The 14,753-nt window shown below is 53.3% G+C and overlaps 2 protein-coding genes across 9 annotated transcripts; one reads left to right on the top strand and one right to left on the bottom strand.

Annotated features, from left to right (window-relative positions):
* The first annotated feature begins 21 nt into the window (after positions 1 to 21).
* On the top strand, positions 22 to 9,228 carry P2rx6 (purinergic receptor P2X 6). Of its 2 annotated transcripts, XM_034514711.2 has the most exons (12): positions 24 to 689; positions 1,215 to 1,365; positions 2,415 to 2,486; positions 4,796 to 4,871; positions 5,062 to 5,155; positions 5,229 to 5,309; positions 5,389 to 5,530; positions 5,615 to 5,724; positions 7,589 to 7,682; positions 7,764 to 7,829; positions 7,973 to 8,050; positions 8,156 to 9,228. In XM_034514711.2, exons 1-12 carry the CDS (start codon positions 550 to 552, stop codon positions 8,189 to 8,191), a joined length of 1,140 nt encoding a protein of 379 aa, XP_034370602.1. In that variant the 5' UTR covers positions 24 to 549; the 3' UTR covers positions 8,192 to 9,228. The 2 variants fall into 2 exon arrangements, with proteins under 2 accessions (XP_076798683.1, XP_034370602.1); XM_076942568.1 differs by having other exon boundaries at positions 22 to 689; positions 7,589 to 7,829.
* A 957-nt stretch (positions 9,229 to 10,185) lies between these two features.
* Positions 10,186 to 13,932, bottom strand: Slc7a4 (solute carrier family 7 member 4). 7 transcript variants are annotated; one of them, XM_076942564.1, is made up of 6 exons: positions 13,862 to 13,876; positions 13,305 to 13,428; positions 12,176 to 13,192; positions 11,173 to 11,813; positions 10,783 to 10,891; positions 10,186 to 10,681 (listed from the first exon to the last, which is right to left on the bottom strand). In XM_076942564.1, the coding sequence occupies exons 3-6, from the start codon at positions 13,155 to 13,157 to the stop codon at positions 10,506 to 10,508; spliced, it is 1,908 nt and encodes a 635-aa protein (XP_076798679.1). In that variant the 5' UTR covers positions 13,158 to 13,192; positions 13,305 to 13,428; positions 13,862 to 13,876; the 3' UTR covers positions 10,186 to 10,505. The 7 variants fall into 7 exon arrangements, with proteins under 7 accessions (XP_076798679.1, XP_076798678.1, XP_076798680.1 ...); XM_076942563.1 differs by lacking the exon at positions 13,305 to 13,428 and having other exon boundaries at positions 13,862 to 13,932; XM_076942565.1 differs by lacking the exon at positions 13,305 to 13,428 and having other exon boundaries at positions 12,176 to 13,189; positions 13,862 to 13,903.
* Between the last annotated feature and the right edge of the window lie 821 nt (positions 13,933 to 14,753).

Consider the following 14,753-nt stretch of genomic DNA (forward strand, 5'->3'; position numbering starts at 1 on the left):
GGGTAGCCACCTCCTTCATGTTCCTTTCGCAGACTGTTTTAGTCTGACTCCAGAACCAAGTGTTTTAGTTACTGCGCTTGGCTCTAGGGAAGACCAGGAGCCTAGGTCTCTGGGACCACAGCTATGCGGCCACTGCCTGAGGGTCTGAGCTTTCTCTCAAGATCTAGCGTTGCTATACTGAAGCGCCAGCAGGGGTATCTCAAACCCAACTTGTACTCTTTGGAATCTGCAAGTTTGAGTTCAGAGCCCCTTCTCTGGGCTTCTGTTACCCCGTATTGACTGCCCACAGTATAAGAAAGCAGAGTGAGTGGGTAGGGACAGGTCTATTCCTCTCGGTATGTGTAGGGTCCCAACCCAGGGACTCTGGATAGGAGGGAGGGTACATCAGCTGGGGTTTGGGACTGAGGCAGGAGCCGGATCCTGCTGAATTCGAGATGTCCCTTTAACAACACTGGCCTGAATCCCGTGCATGGCTGCTTGGCCTCCAGTTCAGCTGCGGCTGAAGTTGCCTGCTGACTCATGCAGTCGTAGCCAGCAGGAACTGGGAACATGGCTTCTGCAGCCGCAGCAGCACTCGTGAGCTGGGGGTTTCTGGATTACAAGACAGAGAAATATGTGATGACCAGGAACTGTCGGGTGGGCATCTCCCAGAGGCTGCTGCAGCTGGGAGTACTAGCCTACGTGATAGGGTAAGAACTGCTCCTGACCAGGCTGCAGAGCCTGGTGTGGGGCGTCTTGCTGGCGGAGGGCTAAACGTTGGCTTTTAGAACCCCAGCTGGTGGGAAAATGCGAACGAACGGGGGTGAGAGGTAGTCAGAAGGGATTTTCATCCATTTAGAGGGCAGCAGAAGCCACGCGCCCACATAAGGGGTTTTGTCTTCAGCTTCATCTTGGTCTCTGTGAGCCTGCAGTTCTGCCAGAGGCACCCGGATGCGGCAGGAGGCAGTAATTCTCTGAGGAACACAGCACTAAGCCTCTCAGAGACTACCTGCCGGATGTCTGAAGTCTTTGAGGAGGGAGGGTTTGCTGAGTGTGTGAAGGCTGTGAGTGGCCAGGGTGGACAGGTCCATCTGGGAGCTCCACCTGTTCAGGGGTTAGAGCAAGAGGTGCAGCTAGACAGAGGGTGGAGGCCCTCACTGTTGGTCTGGGAGCCTAGTGTGTGGGCAGAGCTATGCCTCATCTGGACATTCTACTGCCCATCATCCTCTCCCTAGGTGGGCCCTCTTGGCCAAAAAAGGCTACCAGGAATGGGACATAGACCCCCAGATTTCTGTCATCACCAAACTCAAGGGTGTTTCTGTAACCCAGATTAAGGAGCTGGAGAGCCGGCTGTGGGATGTTGCTGACTTTGTGAAGCCCTCACAGGTAGGACCCAGTGCTGCTGCAGGAGGCCAGAGTCCTTCAGCCACCACCAGCAGCCGCACAGCTGCTGTGCATGACAGACATAGGAGCCGGAGGGTGGGTGAAGGGCCTGGGAAGCGGACTCTCAGAGGGGTTCTGAGTCAATCTGAGGAAACAGCTTTCAGGGATGTTTAGCTTCCCAAGTCAAGAAGCCAGTGCCTGCAGAACTTCCTTTAAAAGGAAGGTTAGCGATGGAGCTCCATGGCAGAGGGCTTGCCTAGCATGCAGAACTCCTAGCTTCAATGCTAGTATGACAAAACAAACAAAAACAAAAATCACCCCACCCACCACACACACAGAGATACCTGAGAAGGAATGAAGTATCTTAGGCTCACGATTTATGCTTGGAAGTGAAAAGTAGGGCTGGGAACTCCGGGTTTGAGCTTTCTGAAGTCCTCTTGTTATCACTGAGGGATCTTGGGTCAAGTTCATCTTTTCCATTGATGAAAGAATTGAAAGTCAGAGGCTGGAGAGATGGCTCAGTTGTTGAGAGCACTGGCTGCTCTTGCAGAGAATATAGGTTCTGTTCCTGGAACCCACATGGTAGCTCACGGCTTTTTGTCATTCCAGTTACAGGGGACTCAGTGCTGTCTTCTGGCCTCTGAGGGCCTCAGACACACACACACACACACACACACACACACACACACACACACACACACACCAGTGCTAGTGCCGTGATCAGCAGGCTCTCTCTGTCCTCACTTTGGGTTGGGTGCATGAGAATTTGAAATGAAACTTGATTGGAAGCTATAGATAGAGGCATGTCACTCTCTGGGCTCAGAAGAGGCCATAAACCTAGCCAGCTTCACCTGACTCACTGGACAGCACTTTCTGCGGACAAAGTTGGTAACTAGGTGAGGCCAAGAACTATTCCCGCAAAATCCAGGCTACCTAGGCTGGGCTGTACCTCTGAGTTCCATTCCCAGCACTGAGAGCAACAGAAAGCAAACAAATCAGGCCAGCAGCATCTAACCTCTCAGCTAAGGTCAACCTCCAGCCTTGCCTTCTAGGGAGAGAATGTGTTCTTCCTGGTAACCAACTTCCTTGTGACACCAGCTCAAGTCCAGGGCAGATGCCCTGAGGTAAGTTTGTCCAGAGTCTCTAACACCCCCCTATTCCTCTTGTCAGCCCTGTCCCTTCACACTGGCTCAAAGCTCAGTCCCAACTTGGTATGTCTATTTCAGGAAAAGGGCTACATTTTTCTAGAAGTCACTTCACCAAGTCTTTACACCCGCTGTCCACTAGGAATATTTAACTCCCCTAAACAGGTGATTAGGGTTGCACATGTTCAGTCACATGCCCAAGGGTAACCCAGTTATGGGCTACAGGCACAATACCTGAGGACACTCCTTGGGTTCTCCAACCTCCACAACACCAGACCTCTGAGTGGGACAGTTTCATCGAAATGTTCAGCGTCTTTTCCATGCCGGTCCTGCCTCTGGGTTACAGCGAGGCACACACTCACCTGAGCATTACTGGCAGGAGGCAAACTGGAAGATCACTTCTCCTCTTTGCCAGCTTCTATTAGTGTATCCCGAGTCCGAACTCATCTGGGGGACAAGCTAGCACACTCTGCTTTGCCTTCGGGCAATATATGATCTCTGGGTGTCCCTGTCTGTCCCTTCTCCATTCTTAGACTCTCACACAGCCATGGGGGCACCCACACGTCCACTCCCAACCTCACCCTTTCCCCTTGTCAGGGAATATTCCAGACAGTCTTCCAGAGAGCACACTAGCTCTCACCAACCAAGGTTTCCGTGTGAACAGTTAGGATCCATCTCAGATATGCACCACATTCAACGCCAACCTCTGCTTAGCTGGACTCTAGGCTCTGGTATTTGGTCACATCACAATTTCAGGGACTGTTACATGTTCATGGTTGACACCTATCTACAAAGGAGGTGACATATGTGTACAAAGGATGATTCTCCCTCAGGGAGCCTAGACAATATTCACACTTCTAGAAGCATGCAGACAGCATTAAAATGTCACCAAACCTACATGTCGACTTCTTAGAAAGCATATGGTGCTTCCTCTTTCCCTGACTGAGGCTTTTGCTCGTTCTTGTGAACTTCCAGTAGCTGGGCAGTTGCTCACCAGACCTGATGACCAGGTTTCCTGAGAATAAGCAGAGTTCCTGCCTGGTTTTCTTGGAAGATTAGTGACCTGGTTTCTCCAAGCACGTGCTCATCCCAAGTGTCATATCCCTCTGCACACCTTTCTTGACACCCACTCTCCACACCAGGCATCTAGGCTAGGCCCTGTGCTGTGCTGGCAGAACGTCAACCCCCTGAACCTCAAGTTGCAGTTGTTGTCCAGCCAAGGCTCCATGATCCTCACACAGGGCAGAGGCCACAGTGGGGAGACTCAGGGAAGTGCAAGGACTAAATCTTAAAGGAGCTGGTGATACGACCAGTGTGGCTGCAGCCGGATGCCAAGGCAGCAGCAGGAGCTGCTTTAGGGGATGAGGTGTCTCGGGATACATTCCTGCTGCTCAGTGTGGCTGGAGACTAGATCTGGGCTAGGTTATGGGAAGGACAACCCAGGATCTCATGGACCCTCTGAGTCCTGCTAAGAAACTGGACTTGTGTATGAGCCAGAGTGAGTGCACGGAAGAGACCCTTGGCCTCTCATCTTTTGGACTGCTGGGTAGAGGTGCCCGCCTCTCATCACAGAGTCTGAGAGGAGTCTGAAGGATTTGGAGACATAGACACAGGCTGGGACAACAGACCAGAGAAGGTGGGTGTCCTCTGACCTTGGCATTGGATCATGGCTTCACAAAAGTCCTAAGTCTCCTTCTGGCTTTTCAATCCCTCAGCCATTTTTGTTTCCATGGTGTTATGGTCCTCCCAGAGGGCCCTGAAGCTCAAGGCTGCTTCCTCTCTTAGGTCAGAGACCCCCAGGAATCTCACCTACCTTTCCCTTGTAGTGCTCCCCCATGACTCTTTGGCCTTATGTAGACACAATGTCCATGTTTGGCAGAAAAGACTGGCCCCGGGGGTAGGGGGCTTTCCACCCTGTATACGTCCCTATGACCTTAGGCCCTGCTCTTTGGTAGCTACACCACACATACTGAGTGTCACTAGTTTGTCCTTCTATGGTTCTTTAGCACCCCACCCCTGCTCTGTTATTCCAGCTGGACAGAAGAGCTGGACCTCAGTGACCTATCAGGGACAGAACTGTCAGGAGGGTGGGGCTTTGCTCTGGGCACACAGTCCTATACCACCATTTCACCATGTTGCCGATGGCTCTTCCCTCCCTGGTTTTAGTTTGTACCTTCCCTATGCATCCAGACTCAGGCTACCCTGGTGGAAGCTGGGGTTCTTGTCTTTGCAATCTGTGATGCTGAGTCTGTGCTATTGGTGACAAGGGTCTCTCTTACCTTCCTCAGCATCCTTCCGTTCCTCTGGCTAACTGCTGGACTGATGAGGACTGTCCTGAAGGGGAGACAGGAACATACAGCCATGGTAACTGTGGACTTGGACCTCTCATGACTCTGCTAGAATGAGGGAAGGGGAGGAAATACTGGGGGTCCCTGAATGCGGGCCCTGCTGAGCTTGTCTGTGCATCATCCCATTCTGCCGACAAGCCATACCCCACGACCTCCTCAGGACCCGTGGAGATCTGAGGCCTTGGAGCTCATGTTGTGTTTTCAAGGCATAAAGACTGGTCAGTGTGTAGTGTTCAACGGAACCCACAGGACCTGTGAGATCTGGAGCTGGTGCCCAGTGGAGAGTGGTGCTGTGCCCAGGTAAGTCTCCTCTCTCTCCCAGGGCAGGGTCCCATTATAAGCAAAATGATGCCAGTATTCTGTCTATCTTCAGGAAGCCCCTGCTAGCTCAGGCCAAGAACTTCACACTCTTCATCAAAAATACTGTAACCTTCAGCAAGTTCAACTTCTCCAGGTAGCAGGGGCAGGTCTCGGCTGAGCCCAGTTTCCTCATGCCGCCTGAGTCATCTGAATGCTATCAATGTCCTTTCTAGAACCAATGCCTTAGATACCTGGGACAACACCTACTTCAAGCATTGTCTCTATGACCCTCTCTCCAGTCCGTACTGCCCAGTGTTCCGCATCGGGGACCTTGTGGCCATGGCTGGAGGGGACTTTGAGGACCTGGCATTGTTGGTAAGTCGTTTGGGACAGAGTCCTGCAGCTCAGGGGCAGGTTCTCAGGCCCATATACCAGTGGAACAGGATGTGTTGTGTGCAGGGTGGTGCTGTGGGCATCAACGTCCACTGGGATTGCAACCTGGACACGAAAGGCTCTGACTGCTGTCCCCAGTACTCTTTCCAGCTGCAGGAAAGGGGGTACAACTTCAGGTATGGCCCTTATTGCTGTGCTGTCTACTGTTCCTGGTCTAGTGCTCCCTCCACCTGTTTCCCTGTGACCACTGGAACAGAGCACACCAGCTCGGACTCAGGGTCTCTGCTGTGTATACAAGGATCCTGGGCTGTTCCCAGTCCTGGGCTCCACCTCACTTCCCTCACTTGCCTGTTCCCCACCTGAAGATCTTTTCCTAGCCTCTCCCAGATGACCCTGTCTACCTAGAGCAAAGACGCTTTTAATTTTTAATTTCCCTATGGGAAAAAAATTCTGTGGAAAAATTCAGACTAGTAAAACAAATATTCATATACTTCTGACCTGGTTTCTTCGTTGCTGTGAAGGGACATAATGACCATGGCAACTCTTTTTTTTTTTTTTTTTTTTTTTTCCGAGACAGGGTTTCTCTATGTAGTCCTGGCTATCCTGGAACTCACTCTGTAGACCAGGCTGGCCTCGAACTCAGAAATCCACCTGCCTCTGCCTCCCAAGTGCTAGGATTAAAGGCGTGTGCCACCACCGCCCGGCGACCATGGCAACTCTTATAAAGGAAACATTTCTTTGGGGCTTGCTTGCAGTTTTCAGAGATTTAGGCAATTGTCATCATGGAAGGAAGCATGGTGGAGTGCAGGCAGACATGGTGAGAGGAGGAGAGTTCTGTAGGCAGCAGAAGGAGACTGTGTGCCACACTGGGCACAGCTTGAACGTAGGAGACCTCAAAGCCCACCTCCACAATGCAGCGCTTCATCCAGCAAGGCCACACCTCCTAATAAATAGTGCCAGTCCCTATGGGCCAAGCATTCACACATGGGTCTCTGAGGAGCATTTTTATTCAAATCACCACACCTGGTGTGCTAGTGTTGTCTTTTCTTTCCTTGGCAGCACTAGGGATTGGGCCTGTGGCCTCAGAACTATTTGAGAGTAAATATTAGATAGTAGGTGCTCAACCTCCCCAACACTGTCAAGGAATGTTTCCACCACGATCACATTGTCACAAACAACTCTGGACATTGGGTGGCTGGACAATAGTACATGTTTGTGATCCCTAATCTCAGCCCTCAGGAGGCAGAGAGGGGAGATCAGGAGTGCAGAGTCATCCTTAGCTTTATAGCCAGTCTGAGGCAACCTGGTGGAGAAGAAGGAGGAGGAGCAGGGAGGAAAGAGAAAAGGAGAGAGAGAGGGAGGGAGGGAGAGAGGGAGGGAGGACAGAGGTGGGAGGAGAAAGAAGGAAGTAGGAAAAAGCTATTGGTAGATTAAATCTAACATTTTATATTTTCCCACTATGTTATTAGTATTCCTGAAGTTTTTATTTTCTGATCCCAGAAGCATCCAGAGATCTTAAATTATAAATATTGTCATATCTTTTAGTTTTCCAAGAGAATCTTGGGATCTTCCTGCCAGGTAATATCATTTTATTACACAGGTGTGCACAGGTGGCCATAGGCCTACTGACCATGGCTCGCTGTGCTTGGCTCCCTACCTTGTACAACCTCGTGAGGTGCTTCTCTGCCCTCGGGCCCTTGTTGGCACCCCTCTGCTGGGATGACTCTTCTAAAGCACCTGCATTGATTTCTTCTCTGGTTCTGTGCTGAAAGACGTCCTTGCCTCAGAGTTCCACCAGCCCTCACGGCTATCCTGCCTTCCTTCTCCCAGAGCTGAGCGGCCAGGATCTATCCCAGCATGCTTCATGCCCCTTTCTGACCCTGAGAAGCAGGGCTCTCCCTCCAGTCAGGCCCAGCTCAGGTTCAGGTTCTGTCCTTAAAACCTATGTGGAGCCTTAGGACTCAGGACCAGGTAGAGTCAGTGGATAATCTAGCCTGGAATGCAGCATGCAAACACTGGAGTCTTCTCTGCTATCCCCAGGACAGCCAATCACTGGTGGGCAACCTCAGGCGTGGAGGCCCGGAGCCTGCTGAAGCTCTATGGGATCCGTTTTGACATTCTTGTCACTGGGCAGGTAAAGTTCAGACCAGGGGAAGGATTTGTGGAGGTTTGGGAGGACAGCCACAGCCCGAGAGGTTCATCCCAGGTCTCTCAGGCAGGGAAGTTTGCGCTCATCCCTACGGCCATCACACTGGGCACCGGAGCAGCTTGGCTGGGTGTGGTGAGTTTAACCACCTAAGGTTCTCTTTGGCTGTAGTATCCACCAGCCAGAGCCTGCTGGTACCCACTGGATCGGCATATTGTTTCTTGGGTGGGAGCTTGGTTGGTGAAGGGAGGGCAAGTTGAGAACTCTGCCTCTTCCAGGTCACCTTCCTCTGTGACCTGCTGCTATTGTATGTGGATAGAGAGGCCGGTTTCTACTGGAGGACCAAGTATGAAGAGGTGAGTTGTGGGCTTGCTTGTGTCCCAGAGCTGAGGTCACTCTGTCTGAGCAATGGGTTCTACCACACTTTGGGGGATGCTAGCCAGATTCCTAATCTGTTGTAGGCAAGAGCCCCAAAGGCAACGACCAACAACGCATAGACTGAGCCAGCTTGCTCACCTGCTAACCCTGCTGCCCAAGTGTTTTAGGAGTGGTTTGCACCTGCCCCATGCTGCTGCTGTTGGGACCCAGGCATCCATGCACCAGTGACCTCTCTGGATAACTGTCACACACTGGCCGATCCATTCCTGAGGCTTACACCCTCTTCCTGTTGGTTAAAGTTTAGGGCTTGGGAAGGAGGAGGGTTGTGGCTTGGGAACATTGAGGACAAAGCTTCAGCAGGACTGGAAAGGAGGTTGGGGTAACTCTACCAGACTCTACATGCAGACTCCCTCCTAGGTTCAGCCTGGGATGGGGGCACACAATGTGTCTGAATGAGTGGTGGCTGGTATCCTTGGAACTTCCTATATGTCTGCTGGGAGACTCTGCCATCCAGTTCAAGCTCTCCCCTCTCCCCGCCTCCCCACCCCACCCCCGGCCCTGGCTACCAGGTTTCTCAGGAGCCTAAGGTGTGAGAAGCTGCACAGCTAGGATATACTGCCATCAAGTCAGTCCTGGCCACCTCAACCTACTTTGAAGTACCTGACTCTGGCTCCAGCCAGAGTGCCCTAGTTTTGAGGTATGTTCTTCATGGAGGGCACCGAGGTTCCTTAGGGCTGGCTGGTTCTGGATCTGTGAGGCCTGATTCTTCCCTTAGTGAGATTTTCCCCATGTACCAGAGCCCATAGAAAGGATGGCAAGGACAGGCTGCAGAAACTTTCTTGGTCCCAGTGTGGGCCACAGTTTAGGAAGTGTGCATCCCGGGAAGTAAAGAGGCAGTTTTGTTGTGGATGTGTGGTCACCAAGGGCGTGCCAAGACTGAGGTGAAGACAGCAGCAACAGCTGGGATCTCCAGGCTTCCACAGCCTCCAAAAGCCTTTGGAATCCTAGTGCCACTCAGCCTGGGCTGTGGCCTGCAAAGGGCTGGGGTGGGAAGGCATGGCTTCTGGAGGTGGTTCACATGGAAACAGTAGTCCTGGGGGCGGGGTCCAGAGAACCCTGATGTGACTGCTGAAGTAAAGCTTGACAAAGCTGCTTAGCTTTCTGTGTAGTCCTTAAAGGGAGAAAAGGGAGATGGCCACCTTAGACAGAGCCCAGCCATGGGGACCCCAGGGGGAGGTACAGCAGAGACCTAGGGCTTTCTCCCTCTTTGAACTGTAGCTGCACAGCCACCTGGAAGTAGTGGATGCAGGCCCAAGTGCCTGTGCATCCACGCATACCCGAGTGTGCCACTAATGTAATCCAAGCCCACTTCCCAGGGACACTGTTGCCCCAGAGATGAACCCAAGGGCTTCATCTGAAAACATTTCCAGGGTCTACAGAGACAATAAGAGAGTGAGCTGTGGCCAGGAGCCTGAACTTGGAAACACTGGTTAACTCAGTCTGTACACAGTGTGTACTGCAAGGGTGACCGCCTGGGTGTTCAGGGATGGGCTGGGGAGAGTGTCTTGGGGGCATGTGCTTGTTCAGTGCATTCCGATGTCCCTAGGCAGACCTTGGACACATGTTTTGAGCCCTGGGAGCCCAGGAAAGCCAAAAGATCCTGGCAGCCCATGTCTTTTTGAGTTTCCTATCTTGAGTCCAGATTGTGATACATATTCCCTGCTAGAGGACATTCAGGGGTCTGGGGGCTGTATGTCAGTAGTGTAGGCTTATCTAATAATCTCAAGGCCCTGGCTCCCATATCCAGTACCACACACACACATGCACTCACACACTCACATATGAACACACATGTGCACACACACATGCACACATGCACATGCACACATGCACACACTCATTCACATGCATGCACACGCACACCCTTGCTGAGGACATGTCAGAAATCTGCTCCTGTCTTGTCACATGCCCCTCTTCACATCATGCATGAAGCTTTCCTCCTCAGAGAGACTTTGGCAGGCCTTCTGTCTCTGCTGTGGACTAGGGACAATTGCTTGGTTCTCCAGGCAGGTGAGACCTCAGTGCTATGAAGAATACCACAGTGTACATGATAGCTGGTCACAACACTAGCTGATTAGTTATTATTCTGGGTCTCAGGGGCTAAAGCCACTTCCCTGCCCACTCTGCCCCACTTGCCCAGGTATCCAGAGTTAATCATAAACAGGTAGACAGTGGGCACCGAGTCCACACCAGCACTAGTCACGGCCTGTTCCATGATAAGCGAAGACTCAGTTCCTGCATTGAGGCTCTGAGAACACTCCTAGCCCAGTTTGGGCAGGCTTCAAACCCAAGCTTCCTTGAGTAGGCAGCTATTCTTCTGGCCTCTGGCTGTTGAGGATGTGAAGACCTCTGTGAGCCGGCCTCCATGGCCAGCTACTCAGTACAACCTGACTCCTGGACTGGTGACTGGTTAGCGGGCTGCACAGCTTGCACAGTTTCCTCCAGGCTGCTGCTGGGGAAGACCACGTAGTGTGCAGTAGTCAGCTCCAATGGCTCCCTCTGGTTTTCCTTGCTGTGCCAGACGCCATAGCCAAAATACACGACAAGCCCTGCAGGTTGGGCGTGAGCATGAGGGGCAGGTCTCAATCCCACCTGACCTCTTTGTCCTCCCCATTGTAATATACTCGGGTCCAAGCCAGGCCCCACTCACCGACCAGCAGCCAGAAGATAAAGCGCAGCCAGGTCAGGTAGCTCAGCTTCAGCATGAGGCAGATGTTGAGAAGGATGCTCAGGGCAGGAGTCAGAGGCACCAAAGGGATCTGAGGGTGCAAGAGTGAGGCTGAACTTGGCTGTAAGATCCATATGCCAGTCCAGAGCCTGACAGGAAATTCCCAGAACCCTTCCTCATCTCTGGAGAGTTGGAGCTATGTGTACCCACGCCATGCAGGAAGCTGGAGCAAGTAAGAATGGACAAACCTATTTCCCTAGCCCCATGAGCCCAGGTGCATTCTCAGGCAGCCTAAGAGGCTGGGTGAGAGGGAACAGGGAGGACTGAGAAGGAACACTGTCAATGAGACATGGGGTGGGGGATGGGGCGTACCTGGAAAGTATCTTGCTTCTTTTGCTGCTGGTGAGCCCCTAGGACCAGGAGGCTGGACAGAAAGACAGCACCAGTGATGACCAGCAGTGAGACATAGCCCCACCGTGGGAGGTGCAGGTCTGAGTTCCCAAAGACCAGCACACACGCCAGAGAGATAGCTGAGGCCACCAAGATGCCAAGTGCCCAGGCCACAGCAGTTCCAGGGCTGCATCCATCCAGGAAGCCCAGGAAGGGCTTCAGGGCTGGTCGCAGCTGCCCAGGCTCAGACATCGAGGTCTGCGCAGCACCCACCAGCTGTATATGGTCTGAGAAGGAGTCGTACTTCTTAGCTGTGGGGCCGGGGCTGGCTAGGCAAGGGGAGCTGGGTGGAGAGGTTTTCTGGAAGCGCAGCACAATGATGCTGGTGGCTACAAAGGTATAGGCCAGCAGGGTGCCGATGGACAGGAACTGCACCAGTGCCTCGAGGTCCAGCAGCAGTGCCAGGAGAGCCATGAGGACCCCAAACACCAGGATTCCTACCACAGGCACCTGTGTCCGGGGGTGTACACGGGCAAACACCTGGAAGAAGAGCCCGTCAGCAGCCATGGCGTAGACGATGCGTGGGAGGGAGAAGAGGTTGCTGAGCAGGACCGTGTTCATGGCTGCAGCAGAGCACAGGGGGCAATCAGCTCAGCAGATACGCTCAGAGGGGCCTCCACGAGGCTCACAGGCAGGATGCATACCAAGGGTATTGGTTTCTCACCTCCCCCCTAGGACTGGGACACTTCTGTTGAGGCCAATTAATGAACCTTTTGAGAGCTCGAGGTCTGCCTGGCAAGGACCTGTAAGCGTGCACTTCCAGACTGCTGTTCTGTGTGCAAGTGGTGGGGAGAAGATGAGCAAGTCTCTAAAACTTAGTGTTTTCATGAACTCATTACACAACTTGTAAAGCTGGGGCATAAATGAAATTATTTTGAGGGGTTTGGGGCAGGGCCCCTCCCACCCTGCCCAGAGGCTTCCTTACCACAGATAGAGCCAACTGCCACAATGAAGCCAGCCCAGCTGTAGCCCCGCCTGTAGAAGGCATCAGCGAGTGCTGAGTCAGGGTCCAGGCTGTGCCAAGGTACCATGAGGGTTAACACGGCGGAGACCAGAATATAGGCACCAGCTGCCAGGCCAAGGGAGATGGCAATGGCCATAGGCACAGCCCACCGTGGGTTTTTGGCTTCTTCACTGGAGGCAGCAATGACATCAAAGCCCACAAAGGCATAGAAACAGGTGGCTGTGCCAGCCAGGATGCCAGAGAAGCCGAAGGGTGCAAAACCACCTTCTTCTGCACTCCAGTTGTGAGGACGGGCCAGGATGAACCCCAGGATGATGATGAAGAGGATCACAATCAGACTGATGGCTGAGAAGGTGTGGTTAAGCCAGGAGGAGACCCGGGCTCCACAGGAGACAAAGGCAGAAGCCACAAGTAAAATGCCAGCAGCCAGAAAATCTGGATAGTGGGCCAGGAAGGGCATCTGCCAGATACCCATGTGAGACTCTGTGAAGTTTCGAATGCTGTGGTTAAAGATGGCATCCAAATAGCCACTCCAGGCGCGGGCCACAGCAGCACCTCCAATGAGGTATTCCAGAAGCACATTCCAGCCTATGAGGAATGCCCATATTTCTCCCATGGACACGTAAGTGAATAGGTATGCAGAGCCAGTACGGGGCACACGGGCTCCAAACTCTGCATAGCATAGGGCTGCCAGCAGGGAGGCTACAGCAGCCACTAAAAAGGACAAGAGCACAGCAGGGCCAGCCATGTCCTTGGCCACTGTGCCTGTGAGCACATAGAGACCAGATCCCACCATGCCACCTACACCCAGTAGGGTCAAGTCCAGTGTGGACAGGCAGCGCCGCAGTGATGTCTCCATGCTAGACTCTTCCAGCGGCTTCAGACGGTTCAGTTTCCGGCAGAAGTGTGCCAAACGGGCAGTGCTGGGCAGTCCTCGGGCCATGGCAGACGGAGTACTGAGCCAGCTTCTGGAACCTACTGGGGACAGACAGCAGGAATAACCAGCCATTCTCCATTCTTTCATAGACAGCCCACCCCAGTCCTCGCCTCCTCTCCTTAGGAGCGCAGGACACCTGTACCGTGGACCTACTTTAGAAGGCTTGAACGGGACGAGTGTCAGAGACTGTGGACAAGAGGGATGGAAAGCATGGAGGTCCTTCCTGGCAGCCTTCAGGGCCGTAAAAGTGGCAGGGAGGAGCGGACCTGCAGCGGACCTGTGAACCAGGTAGGTGGTTCTGTGGGTGAGTGGGAGGTTGCTTAAGAACAGGCTTGGAACAGGCTGCACCGTGAGCAAGGAGAAATAGGAGGCTTTCCTGGAGCAGGGCCAGGTTGTCAGGACCCGGAACAGGAGCGGCTCCTGCAGCCGGGAACGTGGCCAAAGGGACACTCGGCCTCAGAGAAGAGCGATCACCCCCTCTTCTGCTAGGTTGGAGGATCAGCTCACCTGAGGCCAGGAGGCCAGGGCTGCAAGGGCCTGAATCCCGGATGTGAAAGCTGCTGTCGTACACCTCCCCTCTCCATATGCTCCGCAGCCGCTGCTGCTGAGGCCAGCTGCCTCCGCCATGCCCCTGGGCCCCAAGACACCCAAGCCTTCTCTTGCATTTACATTCCCCCAGCAGCGGTCCCTCCAGACCCGCTGCGACCCACCTGCTGTCGCCGTCGCTGCCACCGTGCGCACTGCGCCTGCCCCGCTAGTTTACAACGCCTGCGTGCAGGGCCCGCCCCTCGCTGCCAGGCGCCGAATAAACCCGAGCCTCACAACTCACATCCCTTCTGGGGTTCTGTACAGGGCCCCCGCACCTCTTTACACGTCAGAATAACCCTCTAAGCGGGTAAACTTCCATCGTCATACCAGATTTGAGCAGGGTCCTAGGGTTTACTCCACATTTCAATCCACCTCCCTAGGAGAGGAAGCCTGTTCTACCACCTGCTGAGCCCCTTCTCTGGGTCCAGGTTGCGGGTAGAACCAAGGCTGATGCCTCCCCGCAGCAGTTACTACAATTGGATGGGGTCCAGCACAGTGAGAAGAAGACAGGGGTCTGGCCGGGTGGCTTTGGCAATCTCTAAACCTCAGTGGGGTGGCAGTAAGATACACACAATAGTCAAGAGAGGGCAGCCTTCTGGGTGTGTTCTGTGAACTGGCAGGACTTACAAAGCTATTGTCTGGTAGTGTCCCATAAAAAGACAGTAGCCGGCATCAGGAAACCTTGCAGCTTTACAGCAGGAATGCCCTGTAGCCCCTCAAATGTCAGTGACAGCTTCAGAGCACCTGACAGGACTTGAACATTCTTAAGGGACTCCAACATGGATTCTCCATTTGTGATGGCCAACAGCACTCCGTAGTTCTCACCAGCGTCCCCACCATCAGGGTGCCTGGTCCAGCCCCCGCATAAAGTCTCCAGAGTCCACCTAGGCTTAGCTCTGAGGAGTCTTTTTCTTTCTGCTCTTCTCAGACTGAAAGCAAAAGTATCAGCTAGGCTTGGTGACCCATGCCTGTAATCCTGGCACTTGGGAGGATCAAAAGATTGAAGACCATATG

The sequence above is a fragment of the Arvicanthis niloticus genome, chromosome 12 (genome assembly GCF_011762505.2).
Source record: "Arvicanthis niloticus isolate mArvNil1 chromosome 12, mArvNil1.pat.X, whole genome shotgun sequence".
NCBI classification, from domain to species: Eukaryota; Metazoa; Chordata; class Mammalia; order Rodentia; family Muridae; genus Arvicanthis; species Arvicanthis niloticus.